This window comes from Plasmodium yoelii, assembly GCF_900002385.2.
Source record: "Plasmodium yoelii strain 17X genome assembly, chromosome: 12".
NCBI classification, from domain to species: domain Eukaryota; phylum Apicomplexa; class Aconoidasida; order Haemosporida; family Plasmodiidae; genus Plasmodium; species Plasmodium yoelii.
In genome coordinates, this window is record NC_036184.2 from 1 (window position 1) to 27,688 (window position 27,688).

Consider the following 27,688-nt stretch of genomic DNA (forward strand, 5'->3'; position numbering starts at 1 on the left):
AACCCTGAACCCTGAACCCTAACCCTGAACCCTAAACCCTAAACCCTGAACCCTGAACCCTAAACCCTGAACCCTAAACCCTAAACCCTGAACCCTAACCCTAAACCCTGAACCCTAAACCCTGAACCCTAACCCTGAACCCTGAACCCTGAACCCTGAACCCTAAACCCTGAACCCTAAACCCTGAACCCTGAACCCTAACCTAAACCCTGAACCCTGAACCCTGAACCCTAAACCCTGAACCCTGAACCCTGAACCCTAAACCCTGAACCCTGAACCCTAAACCCTGAACCCTAAACCCTAAACCCTGAACCCTGAACCCTGAACCCTGAACCCTAAAACCTGAACCCTAAACCCTGAACCCATATATTAATTATTCATTTTCTTCTTTATATTTTTTATTTTTTCTCTTAAATATTGTTTTTGAGCTCGTTTCCGAAATCCAAATAACGAATACTAATATAAAATGTTAAGAAGCATACAGCTGTTCGTTAATGTTTACATATATATAATATTTTTTTAATTCCTTATTATTTACCTTATAAGAAACTCCCAATAAAATTGAAGCTGCAACAAATATAATTGTAATTGTAATTAGTGTATTTTTTGTTACTGAACTTCGTGGACAGGCTATAAGTGATAAAACATTTCTACACCTAACACTACTATATTTACTTTCAAAAATTGCATAATCATTTGATAAACTAGACAATAGTTGAGAATAAGAAGTTCCTTCAGTAATACCATAAACATTATTAAGTTTTCCAAATTTTTCAAAAAATTCTCCAGCATTTTCTAAACATTTTTTGCATTGGGAATTTTTTTCATTAAGTTCACTATACATGTTACATAATGATTTAAATGCATCATAAAAATTAGACATATCTTTAATATCCATATTCATAAAATCATTTTTTTTGTTTATAAGTTCCTTATAACTCTTATAATCACCAGCATCATTTATATCCTCATTATACTTATCATTTTCATTTATATATTGAACAAAAAAATCATTTAAATTGTTGATGTTGATGTTTTTATGTATCTTTTGATTTAATTTGTGACTTAACCATAAAATAGCGTATTCAGCAAGTTTATCATTCTTTAAATGTTCCTTATCAACAATATTCTTAAATAAAGTTAGCAATGTTATAAAAGCACAGCTAAGTATTTGTTCATTACTATCAGAGTTTTGATTAGGACAATTAGCTTTGAACATAGCATTAAAATTATATTTTCCTGGGGTATTCGAACCATTGTAAAGGTAATTATCGATCACATTAATTACATCACACTACGAATATATTTTACGAATTAAACATAAAAATGTATTAATATAATTTATATGAATACAACATCCTAATAATATAAGGAAAAGGATATATACCACATTAGAAGACATTATAATGAAATTCTGTTATAATTTGGAGATTATACGGGGTGATGTTATTTATATATATTGCATAGAATATATGTTATATTTACTCAATATATTTACATAGCAATTATCTTTCGTTAGACATATTATTCTTAATTTTAACTTCATATAAAATAATAATATATTAATATTACTAAAATATTATACTTATTTTATGACAATTAACTAAATTACCTTAAATAGAGGGTTGCTTAATACATTTTATACAAAAAATACTATTCTTACTAACATTTGATATAACTTTATTATAAAAATTAATATACTTTTATAATGAATTTAAAAAATATATACATATGCTTTAATATAGAACATGAACAACGTCATAAAACTTAAATACTCCACAAATATAAAAAATTAAGAAAGTTATTATTATTAGAATCCTTAAAGGCATATAAATAGTAATTTTTTAAATATATTAAATTTGTATATACTTGTTTCTTATAATATATAATATAGTTTTTTCTAAAATAATAGCATTTTCAAATTTAGCTACATGCTCCATTTTCTATACAATTATATAAATTTATATTATTTGTATTTAATATAGATAAATTAAAAAATAATTTTAATGCGTTAAATAACTTTATTTTTATTCCTACATATCCCAATTAAGAAGTATTATCTGTTGGGTAATTTTAGTATATATTTTCCCATCTTTTCCATTCGTTAAAACAACAATTAGCACTGAACCAGTATTTATAAGCTTAAATAAGTCTTTAAATGAATATTGTTTTAAAAATCATACTTATTATATATTAAATATATAACACATAAATACCTACTGATGAAATTTTAAAGTATAATAGAAAATTATTTTTAATTAGGTTGTTATATTGCCCTTTAAGAGGAGAGAGATAAGATATATTTGCTTTTTTAATATATAAATTTAGATAAGTATTTGCTAAATATTATGTATTGTTCATTCATATCTTATATATTATATTGCTATAGTTATCAATGTATATACATTCAAATAATTTATTAAAAATTCTATGTTTTATTAATTCTATGATAAAACAATGCTAATTTTGATTATAAAATGATGATTCATTAAACAATGATAATATAATATGGAATAATAAAATGGAATTAAACATGAATTGAAGCTTTACCCTTTTCTCTATTTATCCAGTTTTTTATAATATAAAACCACATATTCCAAATTGAATCTTTAACAAATATATAAAAATGATACATTTATAATGTATTATTATGCGTCTTTTCGATAATATTAATGTTTAATTATATGAAGGTTTCACAATATAACAATATTTCAATATTATTTATTGGTATTTTACTAAATTATATGTATAGTCATATAATAATTACGCATTTTATTTATCATATTATTTATAATTATTAGAACAAAATATGATATGAAATTTTATTCATATACTTATATTTTTTCAATTAAATACTCATAACATAATTATTTATACCACAAAGTTATAAAGCTTAAAATTAATAGTGATTGATCTAATATTATACCTTTATAGTAAATAAATTAAAATATATATAACTATTTCGATTATTTGAATTTAAAACATTAACATAAAATGATACTATATATAATAAAAAATTAAAAGAATTGTATACACATATATAATGTAATTTTTTATTGTATTATTAAAAATATTAGATGCATAAAATGCCTTTTATAGATAACGTTGTATTGTCGACTCCCGATCGATATCCCATGCATCTATATTTTATGAATATATATTATTAAAGTTCAGTTTGATAATATGATTTAAATTAAAACAAATATGATACAAATTATAAGTTTTACTAAATAAAATGTTTCATAAAATAAAGAAATATATTATGATATGCATAATTCAATATAACTATGGGTTATCAAGACTTATATAATAGACAATTATGATATAGCATAATATGAATTCATATATAGCCAATATCAATATTAACATTTAATTATATATATTATAACTTATGAAAAAATGTTATGTGGATCTTTATATTAATGGCAGTGCCCCTTTTGGTTGAATATTTGGCATCATTTCGAGATTAAACATACGGGATGATACATATATTTAATTAATTTTAAAATTATACAAAACTAAATGCAATATAATGTTTAACCCTAACCCAACATGGGTCCCACAACATAAAAACTATATAAAAATTATGACAAAAAAATACTTATTTCCAAATAGACAGTTTCTTAAAATTTATTAATCATTATTACTATTCCTGAAATATTCACTACTCTTCAAATCATAAATTAATGATCCATTTTCTTCCTTATTTTTTTAGCTTTTCTCTTAAATGTTTTTGAGATCGTTTCCGAAATCCGAATAACGAATACTAATATAAAAATTTAAAAAAATGTATAATTTATTTATATTCACAAATTACTCAGTGTAGAATATATTTTTTAATTTATTTATTATTTACCTTATATGCAATTCCTAATAAAATTAGTGTTGCAACAAATATAAATGGAATTGAAATTAATTTATTTAATATCGATGAACTTGGTGATTCTGAATCAAAATCTGATACTTTATCTTTCGAACTAGATATATCAGTTTCAGATCTTGATTCTGGTATTTCACCCGACGGTTCATGAATTTGTGTTTCTTTAGTATTTGATACAGAAACATGTGGTGTTTTTTCCTTTATAAGTTCTGGAAGTGTATTTCTTATATTAGAATGAACATAACTATCTCTAAAATAATTATAATCATTTGATAATGTAGTCAATATTTGATTATATGAACTTCCTTCAACATTGTTAGAATCTTCATTAAGATCCTTATAATTTTTAACAAATTCTTCAGCATATTCTATATACTTTTTCCTATTATTGCTCGTCTTTGAAAAATCATTATACATTTTACACAAATTTTTAAATAAATCATAAAATTTAGACATAAACTCAATATCAATATCCATCAAATTTTCTTTTTTATTTATAAGATCAATATAACTTGTATACCCCGTAACATCATTTATATTATTCGTATACTCCTTGACATCTTTCATATGTTTACTATAAAAGTCGTTAAACTTGTTGACTCCACTTTGTGGTTTTTGATTTAACTTATAGCCTAACCACGTCATAAAGTATACAACAATATTCATATTTCCATTAGCATAAATCGAAAAATTATTACTATTCCCATAAAATTGATTAAATAACCATAAACACCCAGCATTAATCTTATCGATATCGTTATTGCAGTTTCCAGGTATAGGGCAGTAATTCTTAAGCATTGACGACTTAAAATCATATTCTCTAGATTCAGTTAAATCATCGGAAAAAAACCTCCATATACTTTCAAACTCTCCACACTAAGAAACAATTTTAAAAAATCAAATATAAATGTCTATTAAAATGAACGTATTATTAATTTATAGATAAAAAAATATCAAAAATGTGTAATAACAAATATTTTTATTCAAGAAATTGTATGTACCACTCTATCACTTAGCATATTGGAATTTTAATTTTGAACTATAAATTAAGTACATCATATTAATTTCATATATTGCATCAGAATAGGGGACGCAATTTTGGATTCTTTATATAAAAATTATCTGTAGTTAATCGCATTTTGTTTTTAGTATTAATATAAAATTAATGTAAAGTAATAATACAATAGTAACATCATAATAAGTTTATATATATTTTATGGAAATATTTATTTTGGTCATATGTATAATATAATTTATGAACAAATTCATAATTATTAATAATATCCATTATAAAAACTTAAATAATTTTGTAATGAGTTTAAAATACATCCCTTTATATTCATGTCTCAATATAGAGAAATATAAATTTGTTTCTCATGCTTTAATAAATAGATTTATGCCTTTGAACCTGTAAATGTATAAAAATTAATAAATCTATTATTAGTACATTTTTTAAAATATATTAAATACTTATAGACTTGTTTCTAATACTATATACCCCTTTTTATTAAAATTATAGTATTTCAAAATAAGTTATGTTGCATACATCTCTATGCAAATTACATAAATTTATATTATTTATAATTAATATAGATAAATTAAAAAATAATTTTAATGCATTAAATAACCTTATTTTTATTCCTATATACTTCAATTTATAAATATACTTTATTGGGTAATTAATAATATAATTTGCCATATTTTCCGTTCTTTAAAACAACAATTAGCACTGAACCTCCATTTATAAGCTTAAATAAGTCTTTGAATGTAGATTATTTTTAAAATCATGCTTAGTAAATATTAAACATATAAATAACTATTGGTGACATTTTAAAGTATAATAGAAAACTATGTATATTAGGTTGCTATATTGCTCTTTGGTGGGGAGAGATAAGATATATTTATTTATTATATAAATTTAGATAAATATTCGTTAAATGTTCTACAATGTTCATTTTTATCTTATATACTTTATTGTTATAGTTATCAATGTATATACATTCAAATAATTTATTAATAATTCTATGATAAAAAAATGTTAATTCAGATTATAAAATGATGATTCATTAAATTATGATAATATAACATGGAATAATAAAAAGACATTTAACACTTTCTCCATTAATTCATATTTTAGAATATAAAATTATAAACTTCAAATTGAATCTTTAACAAATATATAACAATGATACCTTTATAATGTATTATTATGCGTCTTTTCGATAAAATTAATATTTATTTATATAAAGTTATCACAATAAAGTAATATTTCAGTATTAGTTATTGATAAAATGTTTTACTAGTTTATATGTATAGGAATATAATAATAACACATTATATATATCATATCATTTACAATTGTTAAAAAAATTATTACAAATATTATATGAAATTTTATTAATATACTTATATTTTTTCAAATAACTAATAATATATTTCCAATTTATATATACTTCAAAATTACCAAGTTTAAAAATAAATAGTGATTAATCTAATATTATGCCTTATGATAAATAAATTAAAACGTATAAAACAACTTCTATTATTACTAATTAATTTTAATACAAACTTAAAATGCAAAAAGAGAATAGAAACTACAATTAAAATTTAAAAAATGTTAGAAGGATAATAATATTTTATAGATAATGTTGTATTGTCGATTCTCGATCAATATTTATTTATGAATATTTATTATTACAGTTCAGTTGGATAACATGATTTAAATTAAAATAAATATGATACATGTTATAAGTTTTACTAAATAAAATGTTTCATAAAATAAAAAAACATATTGTGTTATGCATAATTCAATATAATTTGGGGTTTACAAGTCTTATATAATATATAATAAGGGTTCTTAAATATAGTTAGCCAAAAATTAGCAATAAATATATATGAACGAATTAGACATAAGTATTATAAATTATAAAATATGTTATGTTATTTCTTTCATATTAATGGCTGTATCCCCTTTTTTGTTGCATATTTGGGCTTCAGCTTGAGATTAAGCATACGGAATTATACATATATTAAATTAGTCTTCAAGTTATAAAAAAATGAATACAATATAATATTTAATCCTAACCAGAATATGGGTTCCACAACATAAAAACAATATAAAAACTATGATAAAAAATTACTTCGAAATAGACAGTTTCTTAACATATATAAATCATTATTACTATTCCTGGGATTATCACTACTCTTCGAATTACATATTAATGATTCATTCTCTTCTTTATATTTTTTAATTTTCCTCTTAATTTTTGTTTTTGAAATTGTTTCCGAAATCCAAATAACGAATACTAATATAAAATGTTAAGAAACGTATGATTTTTTTGTTAACGTTTGCATATATATAATGAAAATAATTTTTAAATTCTTTATTATTTACCTTATAAGAAATTCCTAAAAAAAATGCTATTGCACCAAATATCGATAAAACTATAAATAATTTGTTTGTTATCGACGGACTTTGTGCTATAGCTTCAGAATTTTGTGCAGAAATTAGTTGAGAACTATGTTCGGATCTTTTTACACAATTTTTTGGTGTTTTTATCTCTGGAAAGGATGAACTATCGCTACATTTACTTTTTAAATTATCATAATCAGTTGATAAAGTACACAATAGTTGATTATATGAATTGTTTCCATTATCAGTATCTTTATCATTAAGGAGTTTTTGATATTCATCAACAAATTTATTAGCATCTTTCAAATAGTTATTGCATTTTTTATTGTCATCATCAATTTTAGTATACATTTCACATAAAATTTTAAATAACTTATAAAGTTTAGACACTTTATCACTAGAAATATTCATCAATTTTTTTTTATTATTTATAAGATCAATGAAACTATTATACTTTTCGTGATTTTCTATATTTGTTTTATAAAAATTATTTAGATTGGTGAAGCTGTCATCTTGAGTACTCTTCAGATTTAACATATAACATAACCATATCATAATGTATTCAACAACATTGATGTTACTTGTTTCGCGAGGATTAAACAAACCAGAAAGCCCAAAGAGTCCATTAAACAAATAAAAAAATCCAGCATTAATTTTTCCGTAATCGCTAGTACATTCATAATTAAAACAATAATTATCTAAGAAGTTTTCTGTTTGAAATTTATAATTTTTATCACTGTCCAATTCATCAGGAAATTTATACCATAAATTATCGAACTTTTCACACTAGTAAAAAATTTAAAAACATTTATTAGAAATGTATATTATTGAACATTTTATTAAAATAAAGTTTAATGATATTTAAATATAATACAATATCAAAACATGTAAAGGAAATTATTATTATTAACAAATGCATATACCACTTCCGTATCCATAGTGATGGGATTTTATTTTTGATTTGTAAATTGAGTAGAATCATGCTATTTTATATACACTGCATCAAATATGAGACGCAAATACTTTAACCCTATATATAACTGTCTGTAGTTAAATATACTATAAGTTTTTCAATAATAAAATAGTAGTATTACTAAAATCATATTATACTTATTTTATGACAATTAGCTAAATTACCTTAAATAGAGGGTTGTTTAATACACTTTTGATTAAATATATATATGATGCATTTTATACAAGAAATGCATTCTTACTAACATTTTGTATAACTATATTATAAAAATGGATATACTTTTATAAATAATTTAAAGTATGTTTGAACATAAAAAAGGAATATATTTATATTTTCTGTTTTAATGATTGCCCTTCTAAAACTTAAATACTGTATATAACTAAAAAATAAAAAATTATATTATTACTATAATCCTTAAAATATATAAATAGTCATTTCTTAAAACATATTAAATAATTATACACTTGTTTATAATACTATATACCATGTTTTATTAAAATTATAGTATTTTCAAATTAAGTTGCATTGTTTCCTTTCTATGCAATTATATAAATTTATATTGTTTTTAATGAATGTAGATAAATTCAAAATTCATTTTAATGTGCTCAATAACTTTATTTTTATTCTTACATATTCTAATTTATAAGTATTCCTTATTGGGTAATTTTATAACATATTTTGCCATATTTTCCATTCTTTAAAACAATTTGCACTGGATCCGTATTTATAAGCTTAAATAAGTTTTTATATGTAAATTGTTTTTAAAATAATACTTAGCAAATATTAACATATAAATATATATTATTAATATTTTAAAGTATAATAGAAAACTATGTTTAATTAGGTTGTTATATTACCTTTAAGAGGAGAGAGATAAGATATATTGCTATTTTAATATATAAATTTAGATAAATATTCATTAAATGTTCTACATAATTCATTTTATTTTATACATTTTATTGTTATAGTTATCAATGTATATACATTCAAATAATTTACTAAAAATTCTATATTTTATTAATTCTACAAAAAACAATGATAATATAATATGGAATAATAAAATGATATTTAATATTAATTAAGTATTTAACCCTTTCTCCATTAATTCATATTTTTAGAATATAAAACTACAAATTCCAAATTGAATAATTAACAAATATATAATGTATTATTATGTCTTTTCGATCAAATTAATATTTAATTATATGAAGGTTTCACAATAAAACAACATTTTAATATTAACAATTGCTAATTTACTAGATTATATGTATAGGCATATAATAATAACGCATTATATCTATAATATTAAACTTTATTAATATACTTATATTTTATTTTTTAACTATTTTAAAATATAATATATTTATACCTCAAAATATAAAGTTTAAAAATTAATAGTAATTAATATAATGTTCTATTTTTATGATAAGTTAAAGCGCACAAATAAATTTCTATTAATACAAAAAGATAATAGTAACTACAATTACAACTTCAAAAAATGTTAGAAGCATAACAATAATTTATAGATCATGTTATATTGTCGATTCTCGATCGATATTCATGAATCCATATTTTATGATTATCTATTATTTTATATTAGCAGTGTGGTTAATTAACATTAAAAATATAATCATTAATAGGAATCGAATTATAATTATACTCGATATATAAAATTATTACAGTTCAATTGGATAACATGATTTAAATTAAAATAAATATGTCACAAATAATAAGTTTTACTAAATAAAATTTTCATTAAATAAAGAAACATATTATGATATGCATAATTCAATATAACAAAATATTAACTTTTATATATGCAATTATGATATAGCATAATATGAATTAATATATACAATATAGACATTTTTTTTAATCATATTAAATCCATATGAATACTCAATTATATATATTATAATTTATGAAAAAAATGTTATCTGGCCCTTTTCATATTAATGGGAGTACCCATTTGAAGGCACATATTTGGATATCATCTCATGATTAAACATACGGATATAGTACATATATTTAATTAGTGTTCAAATTATAAAAAAATGAATCCAATATAATACTTATCCCTAACCCGAATATGGGTTCCACAACATAAAAACTATATAAAAATTATGTAAAAATTATTCCCCAATAGACAGTTTCTTAAAATATATAAATCATTATTACTATTCCTGACATAGTCGCTATCTTCGAATCATATATTAATTATTCATTTTCTTCTTTATATTTTTTATTTTTTCTCTTAAATATTGTTTTTGAGCTCGTTTCCGAAATCCAAATAACGAATACTAATATAAAATGTTAAGAAGCATACAGCTGTTCGTTAATGTTTACATATATATAATATTTTTTTAATTCCTTATTATTTACCTTATAAGAAACTCCCAATAAAATTGAAGCTGCAACAAATATAATTGTAATTGTAATTAGTGTATTTTTTGTTACTGAACTTCGTGGACAGGCTATAAGTGATAAAACATTTCTACACCTAACACTACTATATTTACTTTCAAAAATTGCATAATCATTTGATAAACTAGACAATAGTTGAGAATAAGAAGTTCCTTCAGTAATACCATAAACATTATTAAGTTTTCCAAATTTTTCAAAAAATTCTCCAGCATTTTCTAAACATTTTTTGCATTGGGAATTTTTTTCATTAAGTTCACTATACATGTTACATAATGATTTAAATGCATCATAAAAATTAGACATATCTTTAATATCCATATTCATAAAATCATTTTTTTTGTTTATAAGTTCCTTATAACTCTTATAATCACCAGCATCATTTATATCCTCATTATACTTATCATTTTCATTTATATATTGAACAAAAAAATCATTTAAATTGTTGATGTTGATGTTTTTATGTATCTTTTGATTTAATTTGTGACTTAACCATAAAATAGCGTATTCAGCAAGTTTATCATTCTTTAAATGTTCCTTATCAACAATATTCTTAAATAAAGTTAGCAATGTTATAAAAGCACAGCTAAGTATTTGTTCATTACTATCAGAGTTTTGATTAGGACAATTAGCTTTGAACATAGCATTAAAATTATATTTTCCTGGGGTATTCGAACCATTGTAAAGGTAATTATCGATCACATTAATTACATCACACTACGAATATATTTTACGAATTAAACATAAAAATGTATTAATATAATTTATATGAATACAACATCCTAATAATATAAGGAAAAGGATATATACCACATTAGAAGACATTATAATGAAATTCTGTTATAATTTGGAGATTATACGGGGTGATGTTATTTATATATATTGCATAGAATATATGTTATATTTACTCAATATATTTACATAGCAATTATCTTTCGTTAGACATATTATTCTTAATTTTAACTTCATATAAAATAATAATATATTAATATTACTAAAATATTATACTTATTTTATGACAATTAACTAAATTACCTTAAATAGAGGGTTGCTTAATACATTTTATACAAAAAATACTATTCTTACTAACATTTGATATAACTTTATTATAAAAATTAATATACTTTTATAATGAATTTAAAAAATATATACATATGCTTTAATATAGAACATGAACAACGTCATAAAACTTAAATACTCCACAAATATAAAAAATTAAGAAAGTTATTATTATTAGAATCCTTAAAGGCATATAAATAGTAATTTTTTAAATATATTAAATTTGTATATACTTGTTTCTTATAATATATAATATAGTTTTTTCTAAAATAATAGCATTTTCAAATTTAGCTACATGCTCCATTTTCTATACAATTATATAAATTTATATTATTTGTATTTAATATAGATAAATTAAAAAATAATTTTAATGCGTTAAATAACTTTATTTTTATTCCTACATATCCCAATTAAGAAGTATTATCTGTTGGGTAATTTTAGTATATATTTTCCCATCTTTTCCATTCGTTAAAACAACAATTAGCACTGAACCAGTATTTATAAGCTTAAATAAGTCTTTAAATGAATATTGTTTTAAAAATCATACTTATTATATATTAAATATATAACACATAAATACCTACTGATGAAATTTTAAAGTATAATAGAAAATTATTTTTAATTAGGTTGTTATATTGCCCTTTAAGAGGAGAGAGATAAGATATATTTGCTTTTTTAATATATAAATTTAGATAAGTATTTGCTAAATATTATGTATTGTTCATTCATATCTTATATATTATATTGCTATAGTTATCAATGTATATACATTCAAATAATTTATTAAAAATTCTATGTTTTATTAATTCTATGATAAAACAATGCTAATTTTGATTATAAAATGATGATTCATTAAACAATGATAATATAATATGGAATAATAAAATGGAATTAAACATGAATTGAAGCTTTACCCTTTTCTCTATTTATCCAGTTTTTTATAATATAAAACCACATATTCCAAATTGAATCTTTAACAAATATATAAAAATGATACATTTATAATGTATTATTATGCGTCTTTTCGATAATATTAATGTTTAATTATATGAAGGTTTCACAATATAACAATATTTCAATATTATTTATTGGTATTTTACTAAATTATATGTATAGTCATATAATAATTACGCATTTTATTTATCATATTATTTATAATTATTAGAACAAAATATGATATGAAATTTTATTCATATACTTATATTTTTTCAATTAAATACTCATAACATAATTATTTATACCACAAAGTTATAAAGCTTAAAATTAATAGTGATTGATCTAATATTATACCTTTATAGTAAATAAATTAAAATATATATAACTATTTCGATTATTTGAATTTAAAACATTAACATAAAATGATACTATATATAATAAAAAATTAAAAGAATTGTATACACATATATAATGTAATTTTTTATTGTATTATTAAAAATATTAGATGCATAAAATGCCTTTTATAGATAACGTTGTATTGTCGACTCCCGATCGATATCCCATGCATCTATATTTTATGAATATATATTATTAAAGTTCAGTTTGATAATATGATTTAAATTAAAACAAATATGATACAAATTATAAGTTTTACTAAATAAAATGTTTCATAAAATAAAGAAATATATTATGATATGCATAATTCAATATAACTATGGGTTATCAAGACTTATATAATAGACAATTATGATATAGCATAATATGAATTCATATATAGCCAATATCAATATTAACATTTAATTATATATATTATAACTTATGAAAAAATGTTATGTGGATCTTTATATTAATGGCAGTGCCCCTTTTGGTTGAATATTTGGCATCATTTCGAGATTAAACATACGGGATGATACATATATTTAATTAATTTTAAAATTATACAAAACTAAATGCAATATAATGTTTAACCCTAACCCAACATGGGTCCCACAACATAAAAACTATATAAAAATTATGACAAAAAAATACTTATTTCCAAATAGACAGTTTCTTAAAATTTATTAATCATTATTACTATTCCTGAAATATTCACTACTCTTCAAATCATAAATTAATGATCCATTTTCTTCCTTATTTTTTTAGCTTTTCTCTTAAATGTTTTTGAGATCGTTTCCGAAATCCGAATAACGAATACTAATATAAAAATTTAAAAAAATGTATAATTTATTTATATTCACAAATTACTCAGTGTAGAATATATTTTTTAATTTATTTATTATTTACCTTATATGCAATTCCTAATAAAATTAGTGTTGCAACAAATATAAATGGAATTGAAATTAATTTATTTAATATCGATGAACTTGGTGATTCTGAATCAAAATCTGATACTTTATCTTTCGAACTAGATATATCAGTTTCAGATCTTGATTCTGGTATTTCACCCGACGGTTCATGAATTTGTGTTTCTTTAGTATTTGATACAGAAACATGTGGTGTTTTTTCCTTTATAAGTTCTGGAAGTGTATTTCTTATATTAGAATGAACATAACTATCTCTAAAATAATTATAATCATTTGATAATGTAGTCAATATTTGATTATATGAACTTCCTTCAACATTGTTAGAATCTTCATTAAGATCCTTATAATTTTTAACAAATTCTTCAGCATATTCTATATACTTTTTCCTATTATTGCTCGTCTTTGAAAAATCATTATACATTTTACACAAATTTTTAAATAAATCATAAAATTTAGACATAAACTCAATATCAATATCCATCAAATTTTCTTTTTTATTTATAAGATCAATATAACTTGTATACCCCGTAACATCATTTATATTATTCGTATACTCCTTGACATCTTTCATATGTTTACTATAAAAGTCGTTAAACTTGTTGACTCCACTTTGTGGTTTTTGATTTAACTTATAGCCTAACCACGTCATAAAGTATACAACAATATTCATATTTCCATTAGCATAAATCGAAAAATTATTACTATTCCCATAAAATTGATTAAATAACCATAAACACCCAGCATTAATCTTATCGATATCGTTATTGCAGTTTCCAGGTATAGGGCAGTAATTCTTAAGCATTGACGACTTAAAATCATATTCTCTAGATTCAGTTAAATCATCGGAAAAAAACCTCCATATACTTTCAAACTCTCCACACTAAGAAACAATTTTAAAAAATCAAATATAAATGTCTATTAAAATGAACGTATTATTAATTTATAGATAAAAAAATATCAAAAATGTGTAATAACAAATATTTTTATTCAAGAAATTGTATGTACCACTCTATCACTTAGCATATTGGAATTTTAATTTTGAACTATAAATTAAGTACATCATATTAATTTCATATATTGCATCAGAATAGGGGACGCAATTTTGGATTCTTTATATAAAAATTATCTGTAGTTAATCGCATTTTGTTTTTAGTATTAATATAAAATTAATGTAAAGTAATAATACAATAGTAACATCATAATAAGTTTATATATATTTTATGGAAATATTTATTTTGGTCATATGTATAATATAATTTATGAACAAATTCATAATTATTAATAATATCCATTATAAAAACTTAAATAATTTTGTAATGAGTTTAAAATACATCCCTTTATATTCATGTCTCAATATAGAGAAATATAAATTTGTTTCTCATGCTTTAATAAATAGATTTATGCCTTTGAACCTGTAAATGTATAAAAATTAATAAATCTATTATTAGTACATTTTTTAAAATATATTAAATACTTATAGACTTGTTTCTAATACTATATACCCCTTTTTATTAAAATTATAGTATTTCAAAATAAGTTATGTTGCATACATCTCTATGCAAATTACATAAATTTATATTATTTATAATTAATATAGATAAATTAAAAAATAATTTTAATGCATTAAATAACCTTATTTTTATTCCTATATACTTCAATTTATAAATATACTTTATTGGGTAATTAATAATATAATTTGCCATATTTTCCGTTCTTTAAAACAACAATTAGCACTGAACCTCCATTTATAAGCTTAAATAAGTCTTTGAATGTAGATTATTTTTAAAATCATGCTTAGTAAATATTAAACATATAAATAACTATTGGTGACATTTTAAAGTATAATAGAAAACTATGTATATTAGGTTGCTATATTGCTCTTTGGTGGGGAGAGATAAGATATATTTATTTATTATATAAATTTAGATAAATATTCGTTAAATGTTCTACAATGTTCATTTTTATCTTATATACTTTATTGTTATAGTTATCAATGTATATACATTCAAATAATTTATTAATAATTCTATGATAAAAAAATGTTAATTCAGATTATAAAATGATGATTCATTAAATTATGATAATATAACATGGAATAATAAAAAGACATTTAACACTTTCTCCATTAATTCATATTTTAGAATATAAAATTATAAACTTCAAATTGAATCTTTAACAAATATATAACAATGATACCTTTATAATGTATTATTATGCGTCTTTTCGATAAAATTAATATTTATTTATATAAAGTTATCACAATAAAGTAATATTTCAGTATTAGTTATTGATAAAATGTTTTACTAGTTTATATGTATAGGAATATAATAATAACACATTATATATATCATATCATTTACAATTGTTAAAAAAATTATTACAAATATTATATGAAATTTTATTAATATACTTATATTTTTTCAAATAACTAATAATATATTTCCAATTTATATATACTTCAAAATTACCAAGTTTAAAAATAAATAGTGATTAATCTAATATTATGCCTTATGATAAATAAATTAAAACGTATAAAACAACTTCTATTATTACTAATTAATTTTAATACAAACTTAAAATGCAAAAAGAGAATAGAAACTACAATTAAAATTTAAAAAATGTTAGAAGGATAATAATATTTTATAGATAATGTTGTATTGTCGATTCTCGATCAATATTTATTTATGAATATTTATTATTACAGTTCAGTTGGATAACATGATTTAAATTAAAATAAATATGATACATGTTATAAGTTTTACTAAATAAAATGTTTCATAAAATAAAAAAACATATTGTGTTATGCATAATTCAATATAATTTGGGGTTTACAAGTCTTATATAATATATAATAAGGGTTCTTAAATATAGTTAGCCAAAAATTAGCAATAAATATATATGAACGAATTAGACATAAGTATTATAAATTATAAAATATGTTATGTTATTTCTTTCATATTAATGGCTGTATCCCCTTTTTTGTTGCATATTTGGGCTTCAGCTTGAGATTAAGCATACGGAATTATACATATATTAAATTAGTCTTCAAGTTATAAAAAAATGAATACAATATAATATTTAATCCTAACCAGAATATGGGTTCCACAACATAAAAACAATATAAAAACTATGATAAAAAATTACTTCGAAATAGACAGTTTCTTAACATATATAAATCATTATTACTATTCCTGGGATTATCACTACTCTTCGAATTACATATTAATGATTCATTCTCTTCTTTATATTTTTTAATTTTCCTCTTAATTTTTGTTTTTGAAATTGTTTCCGAAATCCAAATAACGAATACTAATATAAAATGTTAAGAAACGTATGATTTTTTTGTTAACGTTTGCATATATATAATGAAAATAATTTTTAAATTCTTTATTATTTACCTTATAAGAAATTCCTAAAAAAAATGCTATTGCACCAAATATCGATAAAACTATAAATAATTTGTTTGTTATCGACGGACTTTGTGCTATAGCTTCAGAATTTTGTGCAGAAATTAGTTGAGAACTATGTTCGGATCTTTTTACACAATTTTTTGGTGTTTTTATCTCTGGAAAGGATGAACTATCGCTACATTTACTTTTTAAATTATCATAATCAGTTGATAAAGTACACAATAGTTGATTATATGAATTGTTTCCATTATCAGTATCTTTATCATTAAGGAGTTTTTGATATTCATCAACAAATTTATTAGCATCTTTCAAATAGTTATTGCATTTTTTATTGTCATCATCAATTTTAGTATACATTTCACATAAAATTTTAAATAACTTATAAAGTTTAGACACTTTATCACTAGAAATATTCATCAATTTTTTTTTATTATTTATAAGATCAATGAAACTATTATACTTTTCGTGATTTTCTATATTTGTTTTATAAAAATTATTTAGATTGGTGAAGCTGTCATCTTGAGTACTCTTCAGATTTAACATATAACATAACCATATCATAATGTATTCAACAACATTGATGTTACTTGTTTCGCGAGGATTAAACAAACCAGAAAGCCCAAAGAGTCCATTAAACAAATAAAAAAATCCAGCATTAATTTTTCCGTAATCGCTAGTACATTCATAATTAAAACAATAATTATCTAAGAAGTTTTCTGTTTGAAATTTATAATTTTTATCACTGTCCAATTCATCAGGAAATTTATACCATAAATTATCGAACTTTTCACACTAGTAAAAAATTTAAAAACATTTATTAGAAATGTATATTATTGAACATTTTATTAAAATAAAGTTTAATGATATTTAAATATAATACAATATCAAAACATGTAAAGGAAATTATTATTATTAACAAATGCATATACCACTTGCTTATTCATTGTGATGAAATTTTATTTTTGATTTGTAAATTTAATAAAATCATGCTGTTTTATATACACTGCTCCCAATATGTGACGCAAATAATTTAACCCTATAAATAACAACTGTCTGTAGTTAAATATATTATATGTTTTTTAATAATTAAATTAATATAGGATAATAAAATAGTAGTATTACTAAAATCATATTATACTTATTTTATGACAATTAGCTAAATTACCTTAAAAAGAGGGATGCTTAATACAGTTTTGGTTAAATATAAATATGATGCATTTTATACAAAAAATGAATATTATTAATAAAATATGGTATAACTTTATTATAAAAATAGATATACTTTTATAAATAATTTAAGTATGTTTGAACGTAGAAAAGGTATATATTTATATTTTATGTTTTAATGATTGCCCTTCTAAAACTTAAATACTGTATAAATCTAAAAAATAAAAAGTTCTATTATTATTATTATAATCCTTAAAAGTATATAAATAGTTATTTAGTAAGATAGATTAAATTTTTATATACTTGTTTCTTACAATATATAATACTGTTTTTTCTAAAATTATATTATTTTCGAATTAAGTTGCATGCTCCACTTTCTATGCAAATTACATAATTTATATTTTTTTTATTTAATATAAATAAATTCACAATTCATTTTAATGAGTCTTATAACATTATTTTTATTTCTATATACTTCAATTTATAAATAGTCCGTATTAGATAATTATAGAATATATTTCGCGTATCATTTCCATAGTTTAAAACACCAATTAGTACTGAATCCGTACTTATGCTATTTATAAGCTTAAATAAGTCTTTGAATGTATATTTTTTTAAAAATCATACTTAGTAAATATTAAATATAGCATATAAATAACTATTGATGAAAATTTTTAAGTATAATAGAAAACTATATGTATTAGGTTGGTATATTGCACTTTGAGAGGAGAGAGATAGATATCTTTGCTCTTTTAATATATAAATTTAGATAAATATTCGCTATATGTTCTGTATAGTTAATTTTATCTTATATATTTTATTGTTATGGTTATCAATGTATATACATACAAATAGTTTATTAAAAGATCTATACTATATTAATTTTATGATAAAACAATGCTATTTGTAATTAAAGATTATTTATTAAACAACGATAATATAATACGTGTTAATATTGAATAATAAAAAGATATTTAACGTTGAGTCTTTATACTTTTTTTTATTTATCCAATTTTTTATAATATAAAACTATAAATCCCCAATTGGATCTTTAACAAAATATATAACATTGATACCTTTATAATGTATTACTATTTGTCTTTTCGATATTAATATTTAATTATATGAAGGTTTAACAATAAAATAATATTTCAATATTAGTTATTAGTATAATATTTTACCAGTTTATATATATATAGGTATATAATAATAACGATATTATATCTATCGAATTATTTACAATTATTATAACAAATTATAATATTATATTTTATTAATATAATTTTATTCTATTTTTTAAATCTTTTAAAATATTATTTATTTATACCTCAAAATATAAAGCTTAAAAATTAATAGTGATTAATCTAATATTATATCAATATGGGAACTAAATTAAAATATATAAACTATTTCTATTATTTGAATTTAAAACATTAGGATAAATGATACTATATATAATAAAAAATTAAAATAATTATATACACATATATATAAAGTAATTTTTTATTAATATGCATATTTTTATTGATTATTAAAAATGGTAGATGCATAAAATGCCTTTTATAGATAACGTTATGTTGTCGACTCTTGATCGATATTTTATGAATCTATATTTTATGATTATCTATTATTACAGTTCAGTTGAATAACATGATTTGAATCAAAATAAATATGATACAAATAATAAGTTTTACTAAATAAATGTTTCATAAACCAAAGAAACATTTTATTTTATACATAATTCAATATAGCCCCTGATTAACAAGTTTTATATAATAGACAATTATGATATAGCATAATATGAATTCATATATAATCAATATAGATATTTTATTTTAATCATATTAAATTGGCATGAACACTCAATTTATTGTATTATAACATATGAAAAAATATTATGCGACACATTTCATATTAATGGATATGTTCCTTTGGGAGGGCATATTTGACCTTTGAATATAATCTTGTGATTAAACATACGGAATTATACATATATTAAATTAGTGTTCAAATTATAAAAAATTAAATAAAGATATAATATTTAACCCTAACCCCAATATGGGTCCCACAACATAAAAACTTTATAAAAATTACTTCCCAATAGACAGTTTCTTAAAATATATAAATCATTATTAATCTTCGAATCATATATTAATGATTCATTTTCTTCTTTATTTTTTTTATTTTTTCTCTTAAATGTTGTTTTTGAAATCGTTTCCGAAATCCAAATAACGAATACTAATATAAAATGTTAAGAAGCGTACGGTTGTTTGTTAATGTTTGCATATATATAATAATTTTTTTTAATTCCTTATTATTTACCTTATAAGAGATTCCCAAAAAAAATGCTATTGCACCAAATATCGATAAAACTGTAAATAATTTGTTTCCTGTCGACGAACTTGATGATGTAACTCTAGATATTAGTGCAGAAACGTCTGCTGTTATCTCTGGAATAGTTTGGATATGTTTAGATTTCTCTTTTATATTATTATAATCAGCTGATAAAGCAGGCAATATTTGATTATTTGAGGTACCTTCAGTATTACTGCCATCTTTGAGCTCTGCATATTTTTTAACAAACATAGTAGCATCATTTAACAGTTTGTTGCCATCTGTATTCATGTATTTATTAGCATACATACTACATATTAATTTGGATGCATCATAAAATTTAGAAAGATCTTTAATATCAATATTCAACAAATCTTTATTTTTTTCTATGAATTCCTCAAGAAATGGAAATCTATTGGAATCCTTATTAAAATTACTATATTTACCACCATTTTTTATATGATCAGTATAAAAATCGTTTATTGTGGTGAACGTTTCCTCTGTGTTTTGATTTAATTTGTAACTTAACCATAAAATAATATATAGAAAAAATGGTTTATTATAGTTTATAACACCACCTTTAGGTGGGTATTCAATAAAATATTGTTCAAGTAACCATAAAAATCCAATCGTAATTTTTTCGAGATCATCATGGCAGTTTTTATTAGGACAGTAATTTTCGAAACTCTTATATCCATAAAAATCAAGTGATGTAGATTCGTCCGAGTCATCAGGTAAATATTTCCTTATAAGTTCAATTTTTCCACACTAAGAAACAATTTAATAAAAAATGATAAAAATATGTATTAAGAAAATATTATTAAAATAAAACTTAATGAAGTTTATAGGAAATATAATATAAAAAAGTGTATATACTAGATTATCATCCATTATGATGGAATATAATTTATAATCTCTAGGTTAAGGGGATATCATATTATATATACTAAAATAGGTAATACAATTATTTAACCCTATATACAGCAATTATTTGTAAATAAAAATATTTTTATTATTATTAATATCAATTTAAAGATAATATGGAACAATATATACTTTTTGGTAGTTAGATAAATTCCCTTGTTTTGGGGGTTGTTTAATACATTTGTTACCATTGTATATATAATACAATTTTGTATAAATTGTTATCCTTAATAACATTCATATGAGCATTATTATAAAAAATAAAGTAACATTGTAATGAATTTAGAATATATATCCTTATATATGTGCTTTAATATAGAAAATAAACGTCATATCTTTTGTTTTAATAGCTGTCCTTTTAAAACATAAAACTGTATAAATATAAAAAATAAAAAATATTATTATTAGTATAATTTTTAAAAGTATATAAATATATTTTTTCTAATATATTTTAAATATTTATATATTTGTTTCTTATAATATATAATGTAGTTTTTTCTAAAATTATAGTATTTATAAAATAAGTTGCATTGCTCTCTTTATTAATTGAATATACATGATTTTAATATAATTTTTATTTAATATATATCCATTCTAATTATATTTAACATTTTCAATAACTTTATTTTTATTCCTATATAATTCAATTTATAAATATATCTTATTAGATAATTATATAATATATTTTGCACATATTTCCCACGGTTTAAAACGAGAATTAGCATTGGACCCGTATTTATAAGCTTATATAAGTATTTTAATGCATATTGTTTTTAAAATAATACTTAGTAAATATTAAATATATAACACATAAATACGTATTGATAAAAATTTTTAAGTATAATAGAAAATTATGTGTATTAGGTTGGTATATTGCACTTTGAGAGGAGAGATAAGGGAAGTATGATTTTTTAAGACAAGGATGTAGCCATATAAGATTTATTTATATTTTCTACCATTAAAACTTTTAACTCATGTATGTATATATTAAAATTATTCATTAAAAATAACTTAGAATTATTAATTTTCTAAATATATGGTTTGCTTTTGTATTTATAATAAACTATATTTTTAAGTAAACTATAGAATTATTAATATTATTTTGCTTGACAGTGTTAATTCTAATATTATCGAATTAAAGCATATTTAAATGAATGTTATAATAATTAATTTGATGTTTTGTGCATACAATTTTATTCTTATTACAAGTTTAATAATATATATAATGAATTTATACCAAAGTAGTATATCAAATAAACATAATATATTTTTCGTATTTAATACTTTATCTATTGTTATTACTATTATTAATGTTACTGCTAGATCACTGTATAGTACAACGGAATAATTAATGCCCTTAATATAAATACTTTAAATCAATGTATGATATGTCCGCGATTCATTGTTTAAAGTATAACATTTTATAACATATATACTACCTCGTAAAACGATATATTTATAATACATATTTATTAATTTATATATGATAACCTAATAAAAATAACATTAGTTCAAATTAAATTAATTATTATTTCCCTTTTCGATAAAATTAATATTAGTATTTAATTATATGAAGTTTCACAATAAAACAATATTTCATTATTAGTTATTAGTAGACCATTTTATTAAATTATATGCATATATATATATAATAATAACGCTATTCTATCTATCATATTATTTATAATTATTATAACAAAATATGATATTAAATACTATTAATATACTTATATTTTATTTTTTAACTATTTTAATATAATATATTTCTAATTTATATATACTTCAAAACTATAAAGTTTAAAAATGGATATTGATTAATCTAATGTTATACATTTATAGTAAATAAATTAATGTATATAGAACTGCCTCTATTATTTGAATTTAAAACATTAGGATAAAATGAAACTATATATAATTGTTATTTTAAAGGATAATATACATATATCTATAATTTAATTTTTTTATTAATATGCGTATTTTTATTGTATTATTAAAAATGTTAGATGCATAAAATGCCTTTTATAGATAACGCTGTATTATCGAATATCGATCGGTAATTTATGAATCTATATTTTATGATTATTATACATTGGTAATATATTTAATTAATGTTAAAAACACATATGTTAATCCGAATATATATTGTAATGTAGGCAATTGTTCCAAATGAATCATCATATAATGCTATTATTACAGTTCATTTGGCGTAATATAATTTAAATTAAAACAAATATGATACAAATAATAAGTTTACTAAATAAAATGTTTCATCAAATAAATAAATAAATATATTGCGTATTATGATATGCATAATTCAATATAGCTCTGGGTTAACAAGTCTTATATAATAAATAATTATCATATATCATAATATGAATTAATATATGCAATATAGCCATTTTTTTTAACCATATTAAATCGATATGAACACTAAATTATATATATTATAATTTATGAAAAAATGTTATGTGACCCTTTTTTGGTTGCATATTTAAATTTCATCTCGTGATTAAACATATGGAATGGTATATATATTTAATTAGTGTTAAAATTGTAAAAAATTAATACAATATAATACTTAACCCTAACCCGAACATGGGTTCCACAAATACAACCCTGACCCACAACATAAAAATTATATAAAAATTATGTAAAAATTACTTCCCAATAGACAGTTTCTTAAAATATATTAATCATTATTACTATTACTAAAATAGTCACTACTCTTCAAATCACATATTAATGATCAGTTTTCTTCTTTATTTTTTTAACTTTTCTCTTAAATGTTGTTTTGGGGTTCGTTTCCGAAATCCAAATAACGAATACTAATATAAAAATGGTAAACGGATTATTTTTTTGTTAAAATTTGCATATATATAATGAAAATATATTTTTAATTCCTTATTATTTACCTTATAAGAAATTCCAAAAAAAATTGGTATTGCACCAAATATCAATAAAACTGGAATTAATTTGCTTAATATCGATGAACTTGATGATGCAACATCAGAATTATCTTCATATTGTCCAGAAATATCTACATCTTGTCCATAAATATCTGCATCTTGTCCAAAATTATCTACATATTGTGCAGAAATTTGTCCAGGATTTTGTTTTGTTTCTTCCGATGGAGGGGATATAATATTTTTACATTCCTTTTTAAAATTACTATAATCAGTTGATAAAGTAAACAATATTTCTTTATATGGACTTCTATCAGTAATACTAGTATCTTTCTTAAGCTCTTCATATTTATTAAAAAATTCATTATTATCATCCAAATATTTCTCGCAATTTTTATTGTTATCAAGTTCATTATACAATTTACATAATGATTTTAATGCTTCATAAAATTTAGATACAATATTACTATCCATATTCAACAAATCCTTTCTTTCATCTATAAGTTCCTTATAATTATCATAACCAGCTAAATTATTTATTTCCGTCTTATACTTATCACAGCTATTTATCTGTGCACTATAAAAAACATTTATATTGTCTTTTTCTTTACTTTTGCCCAGGTTTAACATATAACTTAACCATATCAAAATGTAATCAACAATATAGGGGTTATTAATTTTTGGAGAGGGGAATATACCAGAATCGTTATAAAATTGATACAACAAATATAAACATCCAGCACTTATTCTATCGAAATAACTTTGACATTGATTACTATCACAATAATCATTTAAAAATGTATCATCTTTAAAATTATAGCTTCCATTACTTAATTCATCGGAAAGCGAGTTCCTTACATCCTGGAACTTTTCACACTAAAAAAACATTTAAAAACAATTAATAAAAACGCGAATTATTAAAAATTTTATTAAAATAAAGTTTAATGGTATTTATATGTAATACAATATAAAAAAACGTAAAGGAAACTATTATTATTAAAAAATGCATATACCACATTCTTATCCATTGTGATTATATTTCATTTTATATTTGTAAATTTAGTAGAATCATGCTATTTTATATACGATGCACCAAATATGTGACGCTAATACTTTAACCCTATATATAACAGTTGTCTGTAGTTAAATATATTATAAGTTTTTCAATAATTAAATTAATATGGAATAATAAAATAATATTATTACTAAAAAAAGGTTTTTATTTCTGTTTATGATAATTAGCTAAATTACCTTAAATAGAGGGATACTTAATAAACTATTGATTAAATATATGATGCATTTTATACAAAAAGACTATTATTAATAAAATATCGTATAACTTTATTATAAAAATGGATATCCTTCTATAAAGAATTTAAAGCATGTTTGAACATAGAAAAGAAATATATTTATATCTTATGTTTTAATGAATGTCCTTCAAAAATTTAAATACTGTATAAATATAAAAAATGCAAAATCCTATTATTACTATAATCCTTAAAGTATATAAATAATCATTTTTTTAAATATATTAAATATTTACATACTTATTTCTAATACAATAAACCACAGTTTTATTAAAATTATAATATTTTCAAATTAAGTTATTTTACTTACATCTATATGAAAATTATATAAATTTATATTGTTTTTAATGAATGTATATAAATTCATAATTCATTTTAATGCGTTCTATAACTTTATTTTCATTCCTATATATTCCAATTTAGAAGTATTCTTTATTTAGTAATTTTATAATGTTTTCCATATTTTTCCACCCTTAAAGCGGCAATTAGCACAGAATCCATATTTATTATGCTATTCATAAGCTTAAATAAGTTTTTATATGTAGATCGTTTTTAAAATAATACTTAGGAAATTTTAAATATATAACACATAAATAAGTATTGATGAAATTTAAGTGTAATAGAAAACTATGAGTTATTAGATTTTTATATTGTCCTTTTAGATAGGAGAGATAAGGGACGTATGTTTTTTAAGGCAAGGATGTAGCCATATAAGATTTACCTATTCTACATAGTTTAATTATTTCTTATATTTTTTACCATTATAACTTTCAATTAATGTATACATTAAAAATAACTTAGAATTATTACTTTTATAAATATATAGTTTGCTTTTATATTTTATAATAAACTATATTTAGTTCTATAATGTAAAAGTATATAATTATTAATATTATTTTGCTTGGTATTGGTAGTCTAATGTTATCACATTAAAGCATACTTAAATAAATGTTATAATATTTCATTTGATCTTGTATACATACAATTTAATCTGATAACACCTTTAATAATATATATAATGAATTTATACCCATATAGTGTATCAAATGGATTTAATGATTTGTTCGTATTTAATACTTTATCTATTGTTATTACTATTATTATTGTTACTGCTATGTAACTATATAGTACAACGGAACAATTAATGCACTCAATAAGAATCCTTTAAATCAATGTAGAATATTTCCGTATTTTATTGTTTTAAAGTATATATTTTAGAAGGTATATCATATTGTAAAACATTTTATTTAAATTATAGATTTATATTTTGTATATATAATAACCTAATAAAAATATTATTTCAAATTAATTATTACATACTTTTGCTGTATACTTTGCATTAATATATAATTGTATATGTTTCCCAAATTTAACATTTTTCAATATTAGTAATTGGTATAATATTTTACTATATTAGAACAATAGCGATATTCTATATATCATATTATTTATAATTATTAGAACTATAACATTATATTTAATATACTTATGTTTTTTCTTTTAACTATTTTAAAATATAATTTATTTATACCTCAAAACTATAAAGCTTAAAAATTAATAGTGATTAGTCTATTATTATACCTTATGATAAATAAATTAACGTATATAATGCAATTTCTATTAATACAAAAGAATAGTAGCTACAATTAAAACTTCAA

General features: G+C 20.6%; 8 protein-coding genes across 8 annotated transcripts; all 8 read right to left on the reverse strand.

Annotated features, from left to right (window-relative positions):
• Positions 1-369: 369 nt before the first annotated feature.
• Positions 370-1,402, reverse strand: PY17X_1200007 (PIR protein; the record flags this gene model as incomplete). The annotated part of the gene is made up of 3 exons (XM_022957374.1): positions 370-456; positions 539-1,294; positions 1,388-1,402. 3 exons carry the CDS (start codon positions 1,400-1,402, stop codon positions 370-372), a joined length of 858 nt encoding a protein of 285 aa, XP_022813801.1.
• Positions 1,403-3,703: 2,301 nt separating this feature from the next.
• Positions 3,704-4,899, reverse strand: PY17X_1200013 (PIR protein; the record flags this gene model as incomplete). Its single annotated transcript, XM_034637611.1, has 3 exons — positions 3,704-3,766; positions 3,857-4,756; positions 4,882-4,899. The coding sequence occupies 3 exons, from the start codon at positions 4,897-4,899 to the stop codon at positions 3,704-3,706; spliced, it is 981 nt and encodes a 326-aa protein (XP_034493559.1).
• A 2,199-nt stretch (positions 4,900-7,098) lies between these two features.
• On the reverse strand, positions 7,099-8,230 carry PY17X_1200017 (PIR protein; the record flags this gene model as incomplete). The annotated part of the gene is made up of 3 exons (XM_022956133.2): positions 7,099-7,185; positions 7,275-8,078; positions 8,216-8,230. 3 exons carry the CDS (start codon positions 8,228-8,230, stop codon positions 7,099-7,101), a joined length of 906 nt encoding a protein of 301 aa, XP_022812310.2.
• Positions 8,231-10,478: 2,248 nt separating this feature from the next.
• On the reverse strand, positions 10,479-11,511 carry PY17X_1200023 (PIR protein; the record flags this gene model as incomplete). The annotated part of the gene is made up of 3 exons (XM_022955561.1): positions 10,479-10,565; positions 10,648-11,403; positions 11,497-11,511. The coding sequence occupies 3 exons, from the start codon at positions 11,509-11,511 to the stop codon at positions 10,479-10,481; spliced, it is 858 nt and encodes a 285-aa protein (XP_022810752.1).
• Positions 11,512-13,812: 2,301 nt separating this feature from the next.
• Positions 13,813-15,008, reverse strand: PY17X_1200027 (PIR protein; the record flags this gene model as incomplete). The annotated part of the gene is made up of 3 exons (XM_034637612.1): positions 13,813-13,875; positions 13,966-14,865; positions 14,991-15,008. 3 exons carry the CDS (start codon positions 15,006-15,008, stop codon positions 13,813-13,815), a joined length of 981 nt encoding a protein of 326 aa, XP_034493560.1.
• A 2,199-nt stretch (positions 15,009-17,207) lies between these two features.
• PY17X_1200033 (PIR protein) lies at positions 17,208-18,339 on the reverse strand (the record flags this gene model as incomplete). Its single annotated transcript, XM_034637613.1, has 3 exons — positions 17,208-17,294; positions 17,384-18,187; positions 18,325-18,339. 3 exons carry the CDS (start codon positions 18,337-18,339, stop codon positions 17,208-17,210), a joined length of 906 nt encoding a protein of 301 aa, XP_034493561.1.
• A 2,374-nt stretch (positions 18,340-20,713) lies between these two features.
• PY17X_1200037 (PIR protein) lies at positions 20,714-21,787 on the reverse strand (the record flags this gene model as incomplete). The annotated part of the gene is made up of 3 exons (XM_022957402.2): positions 20,714-20,800; positions 20,885-21,664; positions 21,773-21,787. The coding sequence occupies 3 exons, from the start codon at positions 21,785-21,787 to the stop codon at positions 20,714-20,716; spliced, it is 882 nt and encodes a 293-aa protein (XP_022811096.2).
• A 2,792-nt stretch (positions 21,788-24,579) lies between these two features.
• Positions 24,580-25,751, reverse strand: PY17X_1200043 (uncharacterized protein; the record flags this gene model as incomplete). The annotated part of the gene is made up of 3 exons (XM_724607.2): positions 24,580-24,645; positions 24,733-25,599; positions 25,737-25,751. 3 exons carry the CDS (start codon positions 25,749-25,751, stop codon positions 24,580-24,582), a joined length of 948 nt encoding a protein of 315 aa, XP_729700.2.
• Positions 25,752-27,688: the final 1,937 nt, after the last annotated feature.